Source organism: Erpetoichthys calabaricus, chromosome 13 (assembly GCF_900747795.2).
Source record: "Erpetoichthys calabaricus chromosome 13, fErpCal1.3, whole genome shotgun sequence".
In the NCBI taxonomy this organism is placed as follows: Eukaryota; Metazoa; Chordata; class Cladistia; order Polypteriformes; family Polypteridae; genus Erpetoichthys; species Erpetoichthys calabaricus.
In genome coordinates this window covers 48588390-48608358 of record NC_041406.2, presented here as the reverse complement: position 1 = coordinate 48608358, position 19969 = coordinate 48588390, and the positions used below count along the sequence as shown (strand labels likewise).

Sequence of the window (19969 nt, the reverse complement as noted above, 5' to 3'; positions counted from 1 at the left end):
TAAAAATATTTCTAGTACTTTTACTTGGTGTCCTGGATATTTGTCTGTGGGGTTTGAGGAGCAACAGCGCCCTCTAGTTTCACAAAGTACAAACAGTTCTACAAGGAGCACTTGATGGACTGATTGAGTGCATTTATAGTTCTTGGGATGAAACTGTTTCTTAACCGCGAGGTCCGTACAGGAAAGGCTCTGAAGCGTTTGCCGTGTGAGAGCAGTTCAAATAGACAGCATGGCTGAGGCAGTGTGTGCTCGATGCTGTATACCGATAATTCTCTTTCTGATCAGCTGCTGTACAGCTGTGATTCACACTCAGATACAGTGATATAAATACTCCGAGTGGTGCAGTGACAGTAATATGGAAAAGGATGATCCACTGTGGCAACCCTTAACGGGAGCAGCTGAAAGAAGAAGAAGAAGTTGCAGTTACAACAACGCTAAAGCAGCTATGGTATTTAGAATAGTTTGACCATTCTGTGGACCATTATATAGTTATAGGTTAACTACAATCAGATGCTTTAAACTAATAAACAATATGCAGGTAGATTCAGTGTATTTATAAAGCCGCGTTTAGGTGTTATACATCGCGATTTGAGCGTGGAAATGTTCGTACACAACATTTTTGTGCATATGCACCGCTTGTACATGAGGCCCCAGGTCTGTTTCAAACTGGTTATTATACAAAACAGCTTAACTGATGCATGCAGGACTATTTTCAAAGGTAGATTTAATTAAGCACAAATATTCTAAACAAAATTCACTGTAAGTTTGGATTATTGGACTGCAGCAAAGTGCTGCTGCTTGTGCTGATCAACACATTTACAAAACAAAAGACACTGAGGGAGAAGGTGTAAACGGATTTAAGGTGGGCCGGGATTACGCGTTTTTTCATAGGCTTCAGGGATTCTAGTGTTAAGGGCAGTTTACATTTAAACTGATTAGTTAAATAATCATGATATTTTAACCACATATGGCGGCCCTCAAAAAGCTAACATTATCCAAAACAAACTGAAACTATCTTACATTTATCCGGAAACAAATTCTCAGAACTTGTTTTCTGGAAGGGCATACCTCACTTGTAGAACTTGATCTCGGTGTCAACACAGTCATAGAAAAGGTCTGCAACTTCAGCAGGATCAACTGGCTCTTTGCTGGCTAGGATGTCCTCCATGGCTTCTAGTCCTTGTTTCTCCAGGTCTAACATAGTTTCCTTCAGCTTCTGCCCATGATCCTTCAAAACAGAGTACCAATGTCAATGCAAACATTGCTTATTAGTCAACAATAAACAGTACAAGCAGTGTAAGCACTCAGTCAGGCAGGCAGAACTCAGTACAATTCATTCACATACTGCATATCCACAGAACCAGCCACATGGTCCTCTCACGTGATCATTTAGTCCTGATGGACAGGAAAGTCTTTCTGGAGAAAACAACAGAGCGATGTTATGATCAAAGGCAGTGTCTGCTGCACCATTAAGGCAAACTGGATGGTTGCCCAGTGTGGCAAAAGTGGGGGTTGGTGGCATTATGTTAAACATTGGACTTACAAACTCGATTCAATTTGAACTCAATTCAAAATTAAGGGGATTCCAGGACCCACCCGCCACCCCTATATGTGATCAGCACATTCGAAACATCAAGGGGGATTACCAGTCACCTCCTGCGTATAAATACTGTACATAAAACACACATATTGTATATATTTAGCACAACACATTAATAAAAGTGTAATATATAATTATAACAGTCTAAAATTATAGACATTGTATGTGAAGGAGCCATGGTGCTACTGATACAGATGTTTAACTTATGCAAAATGATTATTACTTTTTGTTTTATTATTTCTGGAGTAAAAGACAGGGTTTTCATTTAATGTACGACACTAATTCACTCTTGGCAGCAATAAGTACACTGAAGTGCATTCAATTTCTGAAACTGAATTGTAGGCTATAAAATGTAAAAGTATATATGTCATGAGCACAGTGTAATATTTTTATAACAAAAATATGTAAATAGATAAAAAAAACTTGAAAAACTAATTGTTGTACTTACTACAGTTATAAAATCTTAGAAATGGACTGGTCATCTAGCTTGGGGGAATACAGGTGGGCTGAGATGAAAGTCGACTAACAGGCTGGCATAGCGTGGAATGGACGGGTTAGGCTCTGATGCTCTGTCTAGAGTTGCAGATGTAAAACAAAGGAGGAACACTAAGCTACAACACCAGCTCAAACTGACAGTACAGTAAGGGTATGGGATTTGGGACATTCCATTAATTTCTACACAATCAAAGATTATAAAGGGAAAAACAGTGTCACCTTAGGAACCTACCATGACAAAACAATAATTTTCATAGCTTTTCAAATATTGTCAGGGCAATTAATCGATTAAAAATAAACTGACCAAACCCAATAAGATATACACTTTTTGGAAGACATTAATGGCAGTGTTTTTGACAAGTGCCAATAAATGCATTTAATCAAGCTCAGAGAATGACCTCATAATCAGGAAATCATTTTAATTACCCTAATATAAACTGAAAAGCAAAATAAACAGTGAATAACAACAGTAAAAGTTCTAGAAAATAGTCATTTTTCTCTCAGCATACTGTGTTAATTTGTCTGTCATGACTGTGAGTATACGGCTCCATTCTGTTTGATTATTTATTACCTTACCATTATTCCATTGACATTTTGTCATCATCGTGGATGTTTTATTTTTCATGAGTGCCACCACTTTGTGTGTTTCATTTCATGGGCACTGCCATTTTACAGATTTGTTGTTCTGGTCATTATGATGCTACAGAGCTGCTACTTGTGTGATGCACATGCCATACGGTCCATGACATAAAGGCAGCAAACAGAGTTATAGATAGACTTTTTAACAATATAAAAGAAAGACTTTACAAAAATACGTGTTTTTGAAAACTCTTCTTTTTAGGATAAATCTGTTTTTGATTATCAGTCTCTTGTTTTATCCCTTGTTATGCTTGACTGCCTTTTCGTAATTTCCCTTTAAATCTCTGACACTTGATTTAATAAGGTGTCATCAGGACTCACATGGAAAATCATCATTTTCATAGCATACGTTCAGACCAGAAATGATGCATGATTTGCAGACTCATTGGCTGGATTTCACTATGTTTTAACAATGTGTGTTGATTTAGGGGTTGTGAACACTTAAGTTTATACTTGTATTTTTTTGCTATCATTATTTTTCTTTATGTTTTGTCCGCTTTTGTTTATCAAAGCTACCATCACTTTGGCAATTTCAGATCAGGTGGCCATACTGTTTTTGAAAATGCACACCCATTGGTAACTGTGACCCCTGGAAGTTGTCACTAAAGGGATATTTATGATGGCAGTGCACTACACTTGGCGTCCAAGATTTTGGATTGTAACTCAAAAGACTTTTGTATAGCTAGTTACTTTCTTAAGTCACTAGGAGACTAAACTTTTGGTTTTGATATTCATTTCTGGATAATGTTTTGGGCTTAGGTATATCAGTATCTTTTGTCTCCTTGTTTTGACCAATACCCATTTCAGACTTTGATTTTTGTTTTTATTTCCTGATCCTGACTGTTGTAACAAAGGTGCTATATTGCACCTGACCCGACACAGACTGGACACGAAGGCACGTATAAAAAACAAGAAATCTTTTATTTTCTTCAGCTGGAGGGCACGTCTTCCCTGTGTCCCCCAGCCACAACACAGTCCTAATGTAACACAAATGCACCAAAGTAGAACACTCTTCCTCTGTACCACCACTCCTCCCAGGCAACCTTGTCCTCCTCCACCCGACTCTGGACACTGAGTTGTGGTCGCTGGCTGCTTTTATTGGGTACCCGGAAGTGCTCCAGGTGCTTGATTGCCGACATCAGGCTGCACTTCCAGGTGTGGTGAAACCAATGCCCAAAAGGGGCCAGCAGCTCCTGCTGCAGTACCCCCTGGTGGTGCCTGCAGAACCCAACAGGGCTGCACAGAACTCCAACCCCCATGAAGCCCTGGGGGAGTCCGAGGCACCGCTGCAAACCAGGGAGGCTGCCATCTAGCGTCCAGAGGGAGATACTGGGTTTCCCACCCTTGCTCCCCTGGTACATATGGTGCAGGTTGTCCCGGCCAGGCATGGGCCCCGGTCATCCGTCATACTGTCAAACACACTGTAGCAGTCCACACTGTCTCTATCCTTCAGCCTGTGCTTTTCTTGACATAATTTTTATTCCGCCATATTTACAATTGCTGTACCTCTGAATTTGCTCAACTATGTGTCTTGGACAATTGGCAGTGTTTGGAGAGGCTAGCAGAAGTGTGTTTCACATCACAATGATTCAAGAGGGGCACACTATAAACACCTCCCTGTAGGCAGGCAGAGAGAGATGCAGTTACAGATGTCCAAAACACCATCAGGATGGCATTTAGAGAGGCTGTGAGGCTCATATTCGGTGCAATAACTCCATTTTTATTTTCTCTGCACCTCAAGAACACGATTGTTACAAGATTACTGTACTTAGCAACACCAGCAGGGGTAGGAGGAAGTAGCAGCCAGTGGTGGGGTCACTAGGTAATAACTGAATAATTACTGAAAAAAAATATACAAACTCTTGCAATCTAATATTTATAAAGATTATCTTATTATTAATGTAAACATATAAAAGAAAAAAAAATATGTGAATTTCCCCTTGGGATTAATAAAGTATCTATCTATCTATCTATCTATCTATCTATCTATCTATCTATCTATCTATCTATCTATCTATCTATCATAAGGATATGAATGGTTCTGTTTCAGAGTAATCACATTTCTTCCAGCTTTACTTTATGACTTTTGAAATTATGATTTTGAGAGAGGTTCGCTTCCCGGGTCCTCCCTGCGTGGAGTTTGCATGTTCTCCCCGTGTCTGCGTGGGTTTCCTTCGGGTGCTCTGGTTTCCTCCCACAGTCCAAAGACATGCAGGTTAGGTGGATTGCCGATTCTAAATTGGCCCTAGTGTGTGCTTGGTGTGTGGGTGTGTTTGTGTGTGTCCTGCGGTGGGTTGGCACCCTGCCCAGGATTGGTTCCCTGCCTTGTGCCCTGTGTTGGCTGGGATTGGCTCCAGTAGACCCCCGTGACCCTGTGTTCGGATTCAGCGGGTTGGAAAATGGATGGATGGATGGATTTTGAGAGATACAGTAATTCACTGTGATTTTTAAGGAAATAATGTGTATGTCATACTTTTCTGTTTAACTTTTTGCTGCTTTCTGTTTTGAGTCAGTGACATTTTTTTCGATGAAAACACCCATGCGGCTATATGGACCTTGAAGTGAGACACTGCACCCTGATTGTATTTGTGTTCACCTGCCCTTTATGCAGCGAGGCCACTGTTTTGGTTAGCTTTTTGTTTTTAATGTCCTTAAGGAAAAAGAAAATCATGAAGTCAAAAACAACACAAAATTCAGAAACTCCTACCTATAATTCCTGACTCAATTTTCAGTTCTTTTTGAAGAGTAAATGTCTAAATGTATTTTAATTCAACAACTAAAGCAAAACATCACATGTGGCTGATGAAATGCTGAACAAAAACAAGAGTGAGCATCAATCGCTAGTCATAAAACCACAAAAACTCAAATTCAGATTAATTATCACAAACCAGGGGAGAGTAACAAAAATTAAGACATAAGTCTTTATCCTGCCATTGCACAACATTTAAATGAATTGAAATACTTCTACTAGTTAGTGCACATGTTCTTCCAAGAAACATAATTGATTTTATTTTACTGAATTGGAGACATTTCAACCAAAAAGGAAAAACAAATTAAGAATGATGGCATTTTTTTAAATGGGTCTCAAGAATATCATGATTTACAGTTGTATGTCTGTAACTCTGAATTCTGTTATTCTACACTTTCTAGGTTTCTTGTAAGATTAAATGTGCTCCCTCAACCCTTATTTCATCTAACAACAAAAATTGACTACCGAATAAAAGACAACAATCAACTGTGAAATCTAGAACTCAAGATAAATGAAAATAAGAAACATGCAAAAATGAAAGGAATCTATTAAGTAACGTGGGCTTGCCCAATTAGTTAATGGGCGCCCTGGGGGCTCTCTGCATTGGGTTTGCATGTTCTCACTGTCTCTGTATGGATTTTCTCCAGGTGTTCTGGTTTCCTCCCATAGTCCAAAGACATGAAGATTAGGTGGACTGGCAATGCTATACTGGGTGAGTATGTGTGTGTGTGTGTGTGCGTGTGTGTGTGTGTGTGTGTGCGCATGTGTGTGCGTGTGTGTGTGTGTGTGTGTGTGTGTGCGTGTGAGTGTGTGTGTGTGTGTGCTCACCCTGTGATGGGCTGGTGCTCTGTCTGGAGATTGTTCCTGCCTGAGCCACATTCTACAGCTGCCCCACCATGACCCTGCTCTCGATAAGCAGGTTTAGCAAATGGATGGATGGATAATTACCGTACTTAACAAAAAAGCTGATATAAGATGTTTTGGTAGTGTAGTGACTGTAAACTACTGGTGTCACTAGCACATTATACAGTAGACTTTAAGTATCATGTTTCTTGACTTATCTTTATAGCAATTTTTACAAATAACATTTGTATTTGTTAAATTTAACTCTAAATAGTTATCAAGAGGTGTGGAACTTTTTTCCTGAATAACACTCAGATGTACAAGGTAATCATAGCTGAAGTTTTAATCCTTACATAAAGATTCTTGATGTCTTTTTCTAATGCAACACAATCAAAGGGCAAACTGATAATTATCTGACAGTCTTAGAGCACTTCACCAGAAAAGCACTTACTTTTTCTCTCTTGAAATTATTCGGCATATTCTTAAAAGATTACATGTTATTTAAAATATCTTAAAACATCATTTTACATTTTTACAGTACATTTAAAGTTGTTTCCTCTATGTTTCACAGACTGTCATTTTTTTAGGAATCTTACCTCTTCACTATCAATTACTTGTAATGCCCATTCATGAGCTTTGTACAATTCGTGCCGGCGGTCAACTTGGCTCTGAAAGCGAGGTTCTGTCTTAACTGGATCTTCATTCCCATAAGAAGGAGATTGTGCTTTTGAAACAAGTTTCACATCCTCCACGAAAATAAAGGGTTTGAATATAGACCTAAAATGACAAAAGCACCATAAAAAGGTTTAGCACTGTGAGATCAAATCTGCACTCAATGTAAGACTGCTGCCAAGGTAATTTTAATCCATTGTGCTTCCAACTTCAACAGCAGGCATCACAGCATGGGTAAAATCCTCTCATGACACATATTCATAACTCCTTGCCCTCAACTGAAGCTTTTAGAAAAAATTTAAAAAATCCAAAAAACACTATATAAAACTATAATGTTTTGTAAGCACTTTATATATTTGATTACTTTGATGAGAAATTATTGACTAGATAGATAGATAGATAGATAGATAGATAGATAGATAGATAGATAGATAGATAGATAGATAGATAGATAGATAGATAGATAGATAGATAGATAGATAGATAGATAGATAGATAGATAGATAGATACTTTATTAATCCCAAGGGGAAATTCACAAATTTTGGAAAAAAATGTCTTGGCAAAGGAAGACAAGCAGCCCACACAGAAAAGTCTTGTTTTATGTGTACTTAAAGCATCAGTTGTAGAGTTGGCACTGAAGGTCAAACATTTTCCTTTATTAGGCTGTAAAAAGAAAATGCACCTGCACTGTATCTGAAGCAAGCCCTTGGGTTCTACATACAGTACAATATAACAAATAAGCTTAAAAAGTATTTTGTTGTTTAAATTCCTTTCAGAAAGCCTTGGAGTCACAATTCCTCCTAACCCATTAACAGCTGTGTTTGGTGTCCCTCCAGATGGGCTTAAGGTGGAGAAGGACAAACAAACTGTGATCGCCTTTACTTCACTATTGGCCCACAGACTTATCTCGCTCAACTGGAAGAATCCTAACTCACCTCTTTTAAGTCAGCGGGTAACTGATGTTATTTATTATCTGAAATTGGAAAAAATCTAATTCTCACTTGGAGAATCTGTACAAAACTTTTTCAAAGCCTGGTAAGATCTAATCAATAGCATTTTAGAATAAGCAAATTTAAATTGAGGAAGCGGATTCTCTTCCCTTTTTTACTCTATTATTTATTTATTTATTTTTCCTACTATTACAGTTTTGCTCTGTTGACCTAGCTCTCTTTCTCATGGGTGGGGGTTGATTAGTTTTGTAAAACTGGACTTGCTTGTATGGAATATTATTTGATTTTAATAAATGTAATAAAATGTTAAAAAAAAAGAATTTTGTTGCATAAGATTAGATACTTGTACAAATGATGACATTATTTTTGATTTCATTCAATAAAAGACTTTTTGAGGCATCATACCATATAAAACATTTACTTGATTGTCTAAGGGAGGGTGGGACTGTTAAACTCTTTCAAGAAAATTAAGAAGAATACAGTTTGTAATAACTTTCATTATACTGCTTCCTTATTCGCTTGACGAGCATCTTTGTACATTTAGCCACATGCCTTGTAATCCAACACTATCAAACCAATTTAACAGAATTCTTATTGTATTTAATATATTTTTCTGGGTGTAAGAAAGAAGCGTCAAAATTCCACATATTTTGGCACACCATGGGAGATAAAACAGATTTAGCTATGAACAGATGGAGATGCTTGACAAAATTACTTTATATGGCAACTAGAAATCAAAGTGGTACCAAGAAAATGTCTAAATAAGGGTCAAATCGCACATTTGGTTAATCATACGGAGATTGCACAAAATATTTGTTTTATTCCTATGTAAAAAAGGCAGTATACTTCATTCACCTTGATGGATCAGGTGTGGCAGTGAAAAAGTAGACACAAGATGAACTGTTACTTTCAGGTAGGACAGATACCATGCTAGCTGTGGTGAGAAAGAAGTCTGAATCCACAAGAACACCAGATTCTCTGTCTCGCAGGAGTTCAATAGCAGCCTGAGGTGTAATGTTACCTAAACATAACAAGATAATCCCAAAGAGACAAATCAACTGGGAATTCACATATATGCATGACTATTTTACCTTTTCAATTCAGAAAGACCCCACACAACATGTAAGCAACTCACAACAAAAGAATACACTGAATGAACGTAACTGATAATTCAAAAAGATTATATCTTCTTGCGAATATATGTTGAATAAATCTTGATTGTACACAAAGCAAAATGTACAGTAGAATTGAGCCAGCTTATGATCAGTAAGGTTATACTATATAATAATATTTTAAATTCATCAGTGTTTATATTACACACATACATATACATCTACTTTCATGCTAATGAACACAGGTTATTGATATACTGCAAACATACTATGTTAAATTTAAGTAATAAAACTAAAAGATTCTACCTGAATGTTACTGACAATAAATTGTGTTTGAAAATACACTGACATAATAATATGTACTGCACAGAAATCAAAAGCAACATTATTCTGTGTAATAACTAAATGAATATACACTGTATTGTATGATAAAACATACAAGATAGCTTTTTAGTACTTAAAATAGTATGAAATTGAAATTTGTCAGATATTTACCTTAATAAAACACCATTTTACAATTAAATCCTACTGCTGACAAGATTTAATTTACCAGTTTGTGAAGCTATTCAGATCAAATCAACATTAGAAAGATAAAATAAATAAGATATTCAAAAAGTAAATGAAGAAAGTAAAATAATTGCTAAAAAAGTTGAACCTAGTAGCAGTAGCCCAATTTCCATGCTATCTGATATACGAAATGCATAACACGTCTAAGAAGAGTACAAAACCAGAGCATCTTCTTATCTCTCTCTCTTTTTCAGATGTGGCCCACCTACATTACAATATGTTTAGCTTTGGTAAGCTTTTTTTGATGTACTATTATTTTTACAAGTTTTAGAAATGGTCAGATTCATTCAGGTAGAATATATATTGAGGAAAAAAAATAAATGTTAACAATTATTGATAATAAAGTAAACATATTTAACATTTCATTTCAGTGTTCATTAATATTAATCAACAATGTTTGGTAACCTTCATCATTCCTTAAAACATAAACAGCAGGCTCAACACAGAAGCAGAACTGTACATCTATAAAGCAAGCTCTGTCTTTACTTTAACTTTAAGGTATTAACCTCTTTTTCTGATCTTAAGTCATATGTAACTTGTGAGCTATTTTTCTACTTTGTTTTTGAATTCATATGAAAATGTATTATTTTTAAAAATTAAAAGTATGGACATTTAATCTTTTGACTTTTTATTCCATACCAAGACTGACTGCTGTTCCTGGAGAGTTGATCCTTCAGTGGTTCATTATCATTTAAAAAGCGCTGTTCTTTTGTAAGTTCTGATTTTCTGGATTTCTGTATTTATTGACTTTCAGCTTTTCAATTACTATTGCAATTTGTTCGCCATGGGTTGCCTTTTTTTGTCTTCTTTTGTTGTTTTTTTTGTTAAAGGTAAATAAATGTCATTATTAATAAACATCATGTTTTTCGACTTGTTACTCAAGTCTGTGGTTATATGGTTCCCATCCCTTGTGGGGCATTTATGTGCATTTCTGGTATAGTTTTTGAGACATTAAATATATTTTAAATGTTTGAAGTTAAAGCCCCTATTTAGCCCATGTTGACTGAAACCAGCCAGTAAAGTTTTGGGTCTGGCAGCCTTGTTTAAGGCCTTTTCTTGGGCAGACTAGGGAGGCCCTGGCCTGTTTATGGGTCTTTTTCAATGTCTCACACCGTTTTTCTATTTACTGTATTATCCAAATGTAACAACATCTACATAGTAAGATAATATATATTGCAAAACATGAGACAAAACACCTGGCATTAAGAAAATTAACAATAAGGTACAAGTACAAACACCCTAAGGTTACAATTGTCTTGTCTTGACCAGATATATATTTTTTTAATAGCTAATTCTGGGGCCCTCTGGTAGTGATAAGAAGTGTAATAGACATGAAAACATATAATTCACATACCTAGCCAGGCTGATATTCCCATAATAGCCTTAGTGTAAACCAGAACATTGCTTGTGAGTTTAAATACACTTTTGTCAGAGACTGCATACATGGGCATTAACACTTTTAAGTGGGATCAATTGTGCTTACTTTGAAACACAGTTTCATCACTCAAATAGTGGCCCACCATATCAACAAGCTAATTAAAAAGGCAGGCTCAGTCATGGGATGCACTCTTGACCCGCTGGAGGTAGTAGAAAAGGAGAGAATGAAAACAAAACTGTGTCATTATGAACAATACTGCACATCTCCATTTGACACACTATTATTACGTACTTTTAGCTAATGAATTATTCATCAGAAGTGTGTCAAGAAACACAACTGTGGCTCCTTTATACCAATGACAATACGCCTTTATAATGCCTCACTGTGACTGAGACTGATAACTTATTTTTCTGAGCTTCTATAAGAAGATAATATTTTCCCTTTGGAAAAATTCTTTCTTTCTTTCTTTCTTTCTTTCTTTCTTTCTTTCTTTCTTTCTTTCTTTCTTTCTTTCTTTCTTTCTTTCTAATTATACAATCAAAAGATGGGTGTACACTTGAGTTGAAAACATAAGTTTTAAAACAGGCCTTATATGTGAGTAAATGATTGTTTTAGTCAACTTATATTCCCCCTATGGCAGCAACAAAGGGTTTTGTGTGAGTAGTGGTGGTTAAACTTCCCAATCTCCCTCTGGAATGCGGTGAGCACAGCATATTGGGCCTGTAATTAATGCTAATCCTACACTTAATTTTACAGAATGGCTTGATAAAAGGAGGCTATATGAATGAATGTAAAGTATAAACATATTAATCAACAGCCACTTCAAGAAACATGACTCTGTGCCATAGTAAATTTGGACTTGAGTCTTTAGCCAGAGTTAAACAGACCCCATTTCCCCGAATAACCAGTATAGAGTGTACTAGCAGAATGGAATGCAGTGCATCTAGAAATGGATGGCTGACAAGAGCCAGAGACCTTGTAGTTGCTCCCACACACTTGGCTCTGCACTGAAAAGACAATGAGCTTTTCACTGTCTCTGGGAGCAAAGGTTCTGCACTGTGTGCACTGTGCAGTCAGATAGACAGTGGCATCATGCAGGCATCTGTGCCCCACTGAAAGAGTCAAATTGCTGGTTTCAGTTAACCTATTCTTTCATTGCATGTTCCTGCTATCAAGCACTGATAGGGTACTTTTGTTACTCAACAAAGAGAGCAACACATTTTCACAGATAACCTATGGCAAGTTTACAAAAAAAAGTGCACCATTACAGAGAAAGAGTTTAGATACAGTAATTAAACTCCACATGGTAACTGATCAGTGTGTATGAAAAAGTAGATGATTGTGTAATGTTTAAGTTATGAAGTATAGTTATATGACTAAGCAATAAACTTTTATTATGTTGTTAGTTCAAAATTCAAGCGTAAGTAATATTTAACTCTCTGGACTTACCTATTTGATTGCTACATGGACTCAGTGCTACTTCTTCATTAGGCAATGAAAACACTTTTGAAAAATCAAACTCTTGGACATCATTCCACCAGCCCTGATCCTGGGCATATTTCCTAAGATTTGGATGTTCTGCATCAATATGTGTGGTTATAGACAATTTATTGCATAGTTTCACAACTCCTTCTGTGAATAAAACAATTCATTATTTATGAGGAAACCTTTTTTAAGCAAAAACAGTTATGTGAATACATAAACATTTTCTGTACAGTTTATGATCACTATAACACACACAAGCACCTATCAAATAAACTTGAAGCTTCCACAGTTTACTTGAAGAGGAATTGTGAAGATATCCATACAATACGTATCGTTTCTTATGCTGACATCAGCTGTGCACAATGTCAGTATTTCACCTACACTGCTCTGTGGTGATAAACTTAAAGGGAACAAAGGGTTGGGCAGTCTCTAAAACAGAAAGGATAATTTTTCTGTCTTGTTTCTTCTGACATGACTAATCCAGACCTGACTGTGACCACTGGTGCATTAATAAAAACCTCTCCCTGGGTCATTAACAAACAATCTGATGACATGAATGGTGGATGTGATAGACTTCTCGTAGATCAAATTTTCAATATTGACACTATTGTTTTTCTTTATTTACAGTACAATCTAAATAAAATTGACTTGCTCATTCCTAAATAATACATAAGTCTGAATTAAAATATGACAGCACTTTAAAGCAAAAACACATTTTGAGTTTATCTTTAAAATGTAGTTGATCCCTTAATTTTCAGACTACTTCAGTAAATATTTTGTAAGTATTTTGCAGAATTACAAACTTCTACTAATTTTTCCTGTCATCTTGTTGAGGATTGAGGATTCATTTTGTACTCATTCTTTTAATTTACAATGACAGGTTAGTTAATACTGTATAAAATGTATTTTATCAGGCGACTTTCTTGCATGATGACTGCTTACGCACCTGTGATTCTTTTAGCTACCCAATACTTCTCAATAGTCTCTAAAACCCAAGCTTCAGTTCTGTCCACAATCAAGAAAGAACTCTGGAAAGAATGGCATGCACTACCATCTTCATAGTAGTTTCCACCCTGACCATGTTTTTCTAGAAGGGATGTTATTGTGTCTAAAGCCTCTTTGGCTGTTGATCCTCTTTCTAATCCAAGCCTGAAATGAAAAAAATAGTTGAAAATATACATTTTGTTGAACAATACAGCTTTAAAATCTGTCATGTCTTACAGACATTTTAAGGAACATGATAAATGCTGGCCCCTTGAGCAAGGACCTTAACATGAAAATTGCTCCAGGGGCACTGTACAAAGGCTGACTCTGCATTCTGACTCCCAAAGGTCATGCAAAAAGACAATTTCCCCATGGGGATTAATACAGTAATCCAAATCAACAAAATAAATAAATAATACCCTGGAATTAGGCATATCCCACCTGTACTGTCACCAAGTTCAAGCAAAATACTGTATTTGTAAAGAATATGCATAGAAAATAAACTAAAGTTAAATTAATAAAAATACATTACCTTATACATATATAATAAACTGCTAAATAAATCAATATGCAATTTTGTTATAAAGTACTATATAATGCACACAGTATGGCATGGCAGTGAAGGAGTTAATGATCTATTTCTCATCTCCAGGAGACTGGGGTTCAAATTGCAGCTTGAACACATGCTGTGGGGAACTTTGTATGTTCTACTTGTGTCTTTATTTTTTCCCTCTAGGTAATCTAAAGTTCCACTCACATTTCAAACACATGGATGTTAATTTATTTAGTTGTTTTATTATAGTAGGGTACGCCTACTGATTATATAACTAAATCCTTCACATAGAGGGAAATAAGATATGCTGATAAACTAAAGTTGCTTGGGTGGAAATGTTTTCAGCAGTATATCCATGGGTATTATGGTGTGTAGAATAACCAAAAGTCCTTCAAGTTTCTCATACACAATTTATTCCAGCTGCACTACCTTGGTTGTAGCAAATAATCCTTCAAAATCTTTACAACTTGAACAGTTTAGAGTATTTCTCTTGTAGTCCTACAGCCCTAGATTTCAATAACAAACCAATTAACAACCATCCCAGAGAAGGCATAGTTACAGTACGTAGACAGGAATATACTGAGTATGATGTCTATATGCAAAACAGAAATAAATCAAGAAAGAGATAGTGAATAAAACACATATTACAAAACTGATAAACTGTATAAGAAGAATGCCATTAAGACAAAAAAATAAAAAATTGGTCACAGAAGGTTGCTTATGATTAGATTATACTTTTCCCCAAGGTGGAATTCAAAAAACATTTGTCTCCAAGGAGAAATTCTAATTCAATTTTAACACCTGAATTCCAGACACAAGTTCTGAAAGTTCAAGAATGAGAAAGTCAGCATAGCAATTGGTGTCACATCATAATGTCTGCTACCTGAGTATGTAAAATACAAATTGAGATTGTATGAAATTAGGTTGGTTTCAAGATGTGTGCAAACAATTTAAGAACATGGACAAAATAAGCTCTGCTAGTCTCAAGCACCATATTTCAAAGAATAGTCAGCCCATTATACTGTAGATCAACAGATCTATTTACCTGAAATAGCATGGATCAACAGATATTTCAAAACTTGACAGAGTTTTGCAATACCTATGATAACATAAATAAGCAAATAGCCTTCATAAAAACAAGGTGCAAAATGAGCAGTCATACTATTCAATACGCCCTATTTTATGCAAAGATTGAGACATTTTTACCCATACTGTATATGCCACATTTCCACAAGACCTATACTGTATATGCCACCATAAATGTAAAATTGCAAAATCACCATAAAAAAGGTTACAGCAGCCCACAGACTCCTGTAAATTAATCTTCAAATGCAGTATTCCACTTTTGACAATTTTGAGCATATTGTATCATACACATTATAATACACATGAGAATACACACAGTTCCCATTCAACTAGTTGACACCAAACATGTGCATATTACAGACTATTACAGACTAGTAAGACTAGTTACAGACTAGTAAATGCCACCTTCAAGCACGAAGAACAAAATCCACTCACTAAGGTGAACTCAGACTTTGCAGAATGAAACCTAACAGACAGCATACTTGTTGTAACAAACACTTCAGAAAGATTAAGTAAAACAGACTATAACCTGCTTGATATTATAAAAAATACTATTGGCATGTGAATTTTAAATAGCAAAATAAGCCTTACTTTTGTAAACTAAAAGTATAACAGTCTTCTATATTTAACACACCCAGACACTTCACAAGAACATACAGACAAAACGACAGAGCACTACAATATATTTTTCTTTTTTGTTAAGGTACAAAAGACTTTTTACAATGCACTAAAAACACAGAATGCAAAACATCTCAAGCCATCTATTTTCTTAAATGTTCTGTCTTGAACTGGGTTACACTGGTTATGTAACAATTCTATTATTATGCCTACCTACTGATGGAGTTCCATGCAAGCAGGCTCTGGCAGAGACTATGATGTGAATAAAGCTTGAAGGATGTACAGTTTTTAAGACAGGGTTAAAAAGGGTGACAGGGTGACTGTGGAGGCATTCCAATCTGTAAGAATAAATGCAACAGCCCATTTCCAAGCATAGTATTAGTTAATAATTTACTGCAATATAAATGTAATACTTTAATGGAATTAATGTGTTACCGTCTTTTAAACAGACAACTACAGTTTAGAAAATGCTCATTAGATTAATAATCCATTTGTTTCTGGGCTCATCGCCACTAAAAATGCAGATTTTATTAATATATTTCTGTAAGCTAATATACAGTAATTTCTTCCAAATGTTGCAGTGTTTAAATTAAACTGTCTTTACTGCTGTAGCCCCATAACATACAAAAGAAACATTGCAAAAAATAAAATAAAAGACAAAATACACAGTTGACTTGGAGGTGTATAAAAGCCTAGCACTCTGAACATCTTGAACAAAGAGCGAATCTGTTCTAATTTGAAGAGTGTGGCGTTATTTTGCAACATAAGTCATTGTCTAAATTATGAAAAATACATTTATACACACATTTTGTTTATATATTATAAATTCTGTTTTTGTGCACTTTAATTCATTTCAAAATTGAGAAACCCTACTAGAAAGCATGTGCAAACCCTGTCATCATGACCATATCATAAGAAGATCTAATCTGAATATAGAAATATAGTTCAGAAATATAACAGGATAAAAACTTTTGAGATAAATGCCCAAAATAAAATGTATGTGGTAACTTTGCCTATACAGTATTAGACTGATTAAATGCTCTGTATAGTAAGTGCTGGTCTGCTTTAGAACTACTTAATGATACAGCTTGTTTAAGTTGAACTATTCTTATTCTTTGGCATAACTCTACAAAAAGAAAACACATGCATAGGATGTCACCTTCCTGTTGCAGCTGCAGAATTCTGCAATCTGATTGGCTGTTCAGTGGAGCTGCACAAATAGATAGATAGATAGATAGATAGATAGATAGATAGATAGATAGATAGATAGATAGATAGATAGATAGATAGATAGATAGATAGATACTTTATTAATCCCAATGGGAAATTCACATTCTCCAGCAGCAGCATAATGATACAATAAATAATATTAAATTAAAGAATGATAATAATGCAGGTGAAAAACAGCCAATAACTTTGTATAATGTTAAATGCACAGCAAGAGTCAAAGATGCGAGCTGCGATTACTGTTGTGCTAAAATCAGTACAAAATTCAGGAAATCAACTTGGATTATTTACTGAATTCATATTCAGTTTCACTTCTTTTTATCTGATGTACAAACTTCATACAGTTGTAATTATCCTTTCTTTAAAATGTCAGTGATAGACTCACTGCCTTTAAACCTGAATCTGAAAACTACAGTCAATGATACATAAAAAAGATTAACAATGCTCTACGGTTAAGGCTGCCACCGCTCTAACTCTATAAAGAAGGGCACCTCAGGATAAAAATTAGAACTTTGTAGGATAATTTTCCCTATGATGCCACAACACACCTTTACATTCTGTTATGGTCTTTTAGAATTGTCCTTTGGATTAGGCAACAGTTCATGGTAATCTCAAAAGAAAATATGCTTATTGGCAAACTAGTAATAGTCATAGTAATTCTCAAATGTGCTTACTCCAATTCAGAGGAGCACGTAGCTACTTGGCACAGTGCTGGAAAAGGGCTTGAACTGGGGACATGCATATCACAGGAACTACTCACGAGCACACGTTTAATCCTGTACGTTTTCCAAACACTAAAAACTGTGCAAGTTTTAGATGGTGGAAAAAGGTGGTTATTGTGTAGAGGTGCCACAGATAAAAGCGTCTCTATCTTGAAGTGTTTCCTACATTGGTTCCATTTTCTAAGTGAATGAAGGACAATTGGGTAGTTAGTATATTGACAATAACTTGTATTTACTGGGGTACAAAGCAAGAAATATAAAGAAGTACAGCAGGATTTTATTTCTATTGCAGACCAAGCTTGTTTGTGTTCATTTATTTGTGTAAATGTCCAGGTTTTTATAGCTGGTATATTTGCCACCAAGTAACAAAATTCAAAATTGGCTAGAGCCATGCTACCTTCTGCTTTAGGTCACCACAGGATCACCCTTTGGATGCGTGGATGTTTTGAATTCCAAATAAATGAGGTTAAGTTTGAAACCAATTTCTTAAAAAATGTTTTGTTAATGTATATGGAGATGCTTTGAAATAGAAAAAGAAGCTCGGGAAGGATGGTCATCTTAACAATGTTGATTCTCCTTGTTAATGTAAGATGGAGGGTAGAACATCTATTCATGTTTTGTTTAATTTTTTCCATGCAGACAGCAAAATTCTTTTGAAAAAGAGTTTTATATTTTCTTGTCATGTTTACCCTAGGTAATGATAAATGACCCCCTAGGATCTGTAATGATAAAAGGGAAAGTATTCAATCTAATGTTGTGTGCTAGACAGTTCACTGGAAAAGCACACTTTTATTCAAATTGATTTTGATCTTTTTAAATTCTTCTAGTGCAGTTAGGACTGCAGGTACAGACGTTTGTGGGACTGACACATATAGTACCATATCATCTGAATACAGTGATATTTTCTGTTCAAGTCCTTCCCTGATAATCCCCTTTATCTCAGGTGCATTTTGAAAGTAAATAACCAATGGTTCAATGGCAATTGCAAATAGCAGTAGTGACAGGGGGCACCCTTGTCTAGTACCACAATACTTCTAATTTGAAATAGTCTGAAACAATGTTGTTAATACAAACCTAAGCTTCTGAACTGGTATACAGTAGTTTGATCCATGCACATGTGTTCGGGCCAAACCCAAATTTGTGCAATGTAATGAATAGGTAGTCCCATTTGACCATATCAAATGCTTTTTCCGCATTCAACAATAAAAGACCTCCGGGGTGATAGACTTTGTGGGTGAATATATTACATTAAAAAGGCTTTGAAGTTTTGAAACTAAGTGTCTGCCTCTAATAAATCCGGTTTGGTCTTGTGATATTACCAAAGGAAGCACTTTCTCAGTCCTTATAGCTAGAACTTTGGAGAGTATCTTAACATCATCATTATTCAGAAGTGAGATTGGTCTGTATGATGCACATTGTAATAGGTCCTCATTTTAATTAGTAAAGACAGTAATTAATGCTTGGCGAAAAGTGTGAGGTAGAATTATATTGTCTCTGGCTTCTATAAATGCTGCTAATAAAAGGGTAGCCATCAGGGCCTGCTGCTTTCCCATTCTGAAGTGAGATTATAGTGTGACAGAGGTTTATCCAATTCCTGTGCACTGAGAGTATCTAGCTGTGGTATATGAAATGCATCAAAACACATTAGATTTTTTTTGTCTTCTTTAAACTGAGTAGAATATAAGGACTTAATGTAGTCTCCAAATGTGTTCATTATATTTTATGGTCAATGATTTAATCTTTGTGTTGGCAGTTACTGATATTGCACTGCGAACTTCCTGCTTGTGGATTTGTTGATCTAAAATCTTATTAGCCTTCTCTCCGTGTTCACAGTAATGATGTCATAATTTAAAAACTAATTGTTGCGTTTCATTTGTTGTCAAGAGGTTGAGTTCTGATTGCAAACCCTGTCTTTTCCTATAAAGTGCCTCATTTGGAGACATGGTATGTTCTTGATTTACTCTGGTAATTTCACTGATCAACTCTGATGCCTTCTTGGTTTCTGATTTATTTTTGTGGGACAGATATGAAATAGTCTGTTCTCTTAAAAATAATTTTAAAGTTTCACAGAGTATTCCTACTGAGACCTCTGAGGAGGCATTTGCCTCTGAAAAATTATCAATTTCCTTGGATATAAATTCTGTACAGTTCTTGTCAGCTAATATCAGGGGGTTCAGACGCCAGCTGTGAGATGAGTATGTGGGGGTAATGATTTGTGCTTCATAATCAGGGGGGCATGGTCAGAGACAACTAAAGCATCATACTTGTAAGATTTGATCATGGGCAAA

General features: G+C 35.6%; 1 protein-coding gene across 2 annotated transcripts in view; it reads right to left on the bottom strand.

The window, feature by feature from the left end:
- LOC114664203 (secernin-1-like) overlaps positions 1 to 19969 on the bottom strand; it is an 80265-nt gene that overhangs the window by 5778 nt on the left and 54518 nt on the right. For both annotated transcript variants that reach the window (XM_051935912.1, XM_028818217.2), the window contains exons 4-8: positions 13438 to 13640; positions 12456 to 12638; positions 8805 to 8970; positions 6923 to 7103; positions 1069 to 1228 (exon numbers count right to left, since the gene is read on the bottom strand). In XM_051935912.1, the coding sequence (XP_051791872.1) occupies positions 1070 to 1228; positions 6923 to 7103; positions 8805 to 8970; positions 12456 to 12638; positions 13438 to 13640 (892 nt within the window). In that variant the 3' untranslated portion in view covers position 1069. The remainder of the gene's footprint in view (positions 1 to 1068; positions 1229 to 6922; positions 7104 to 8804; positions 8971 to 12455; positions 12639 to 13437; positions 13641 to 19969) is intronic.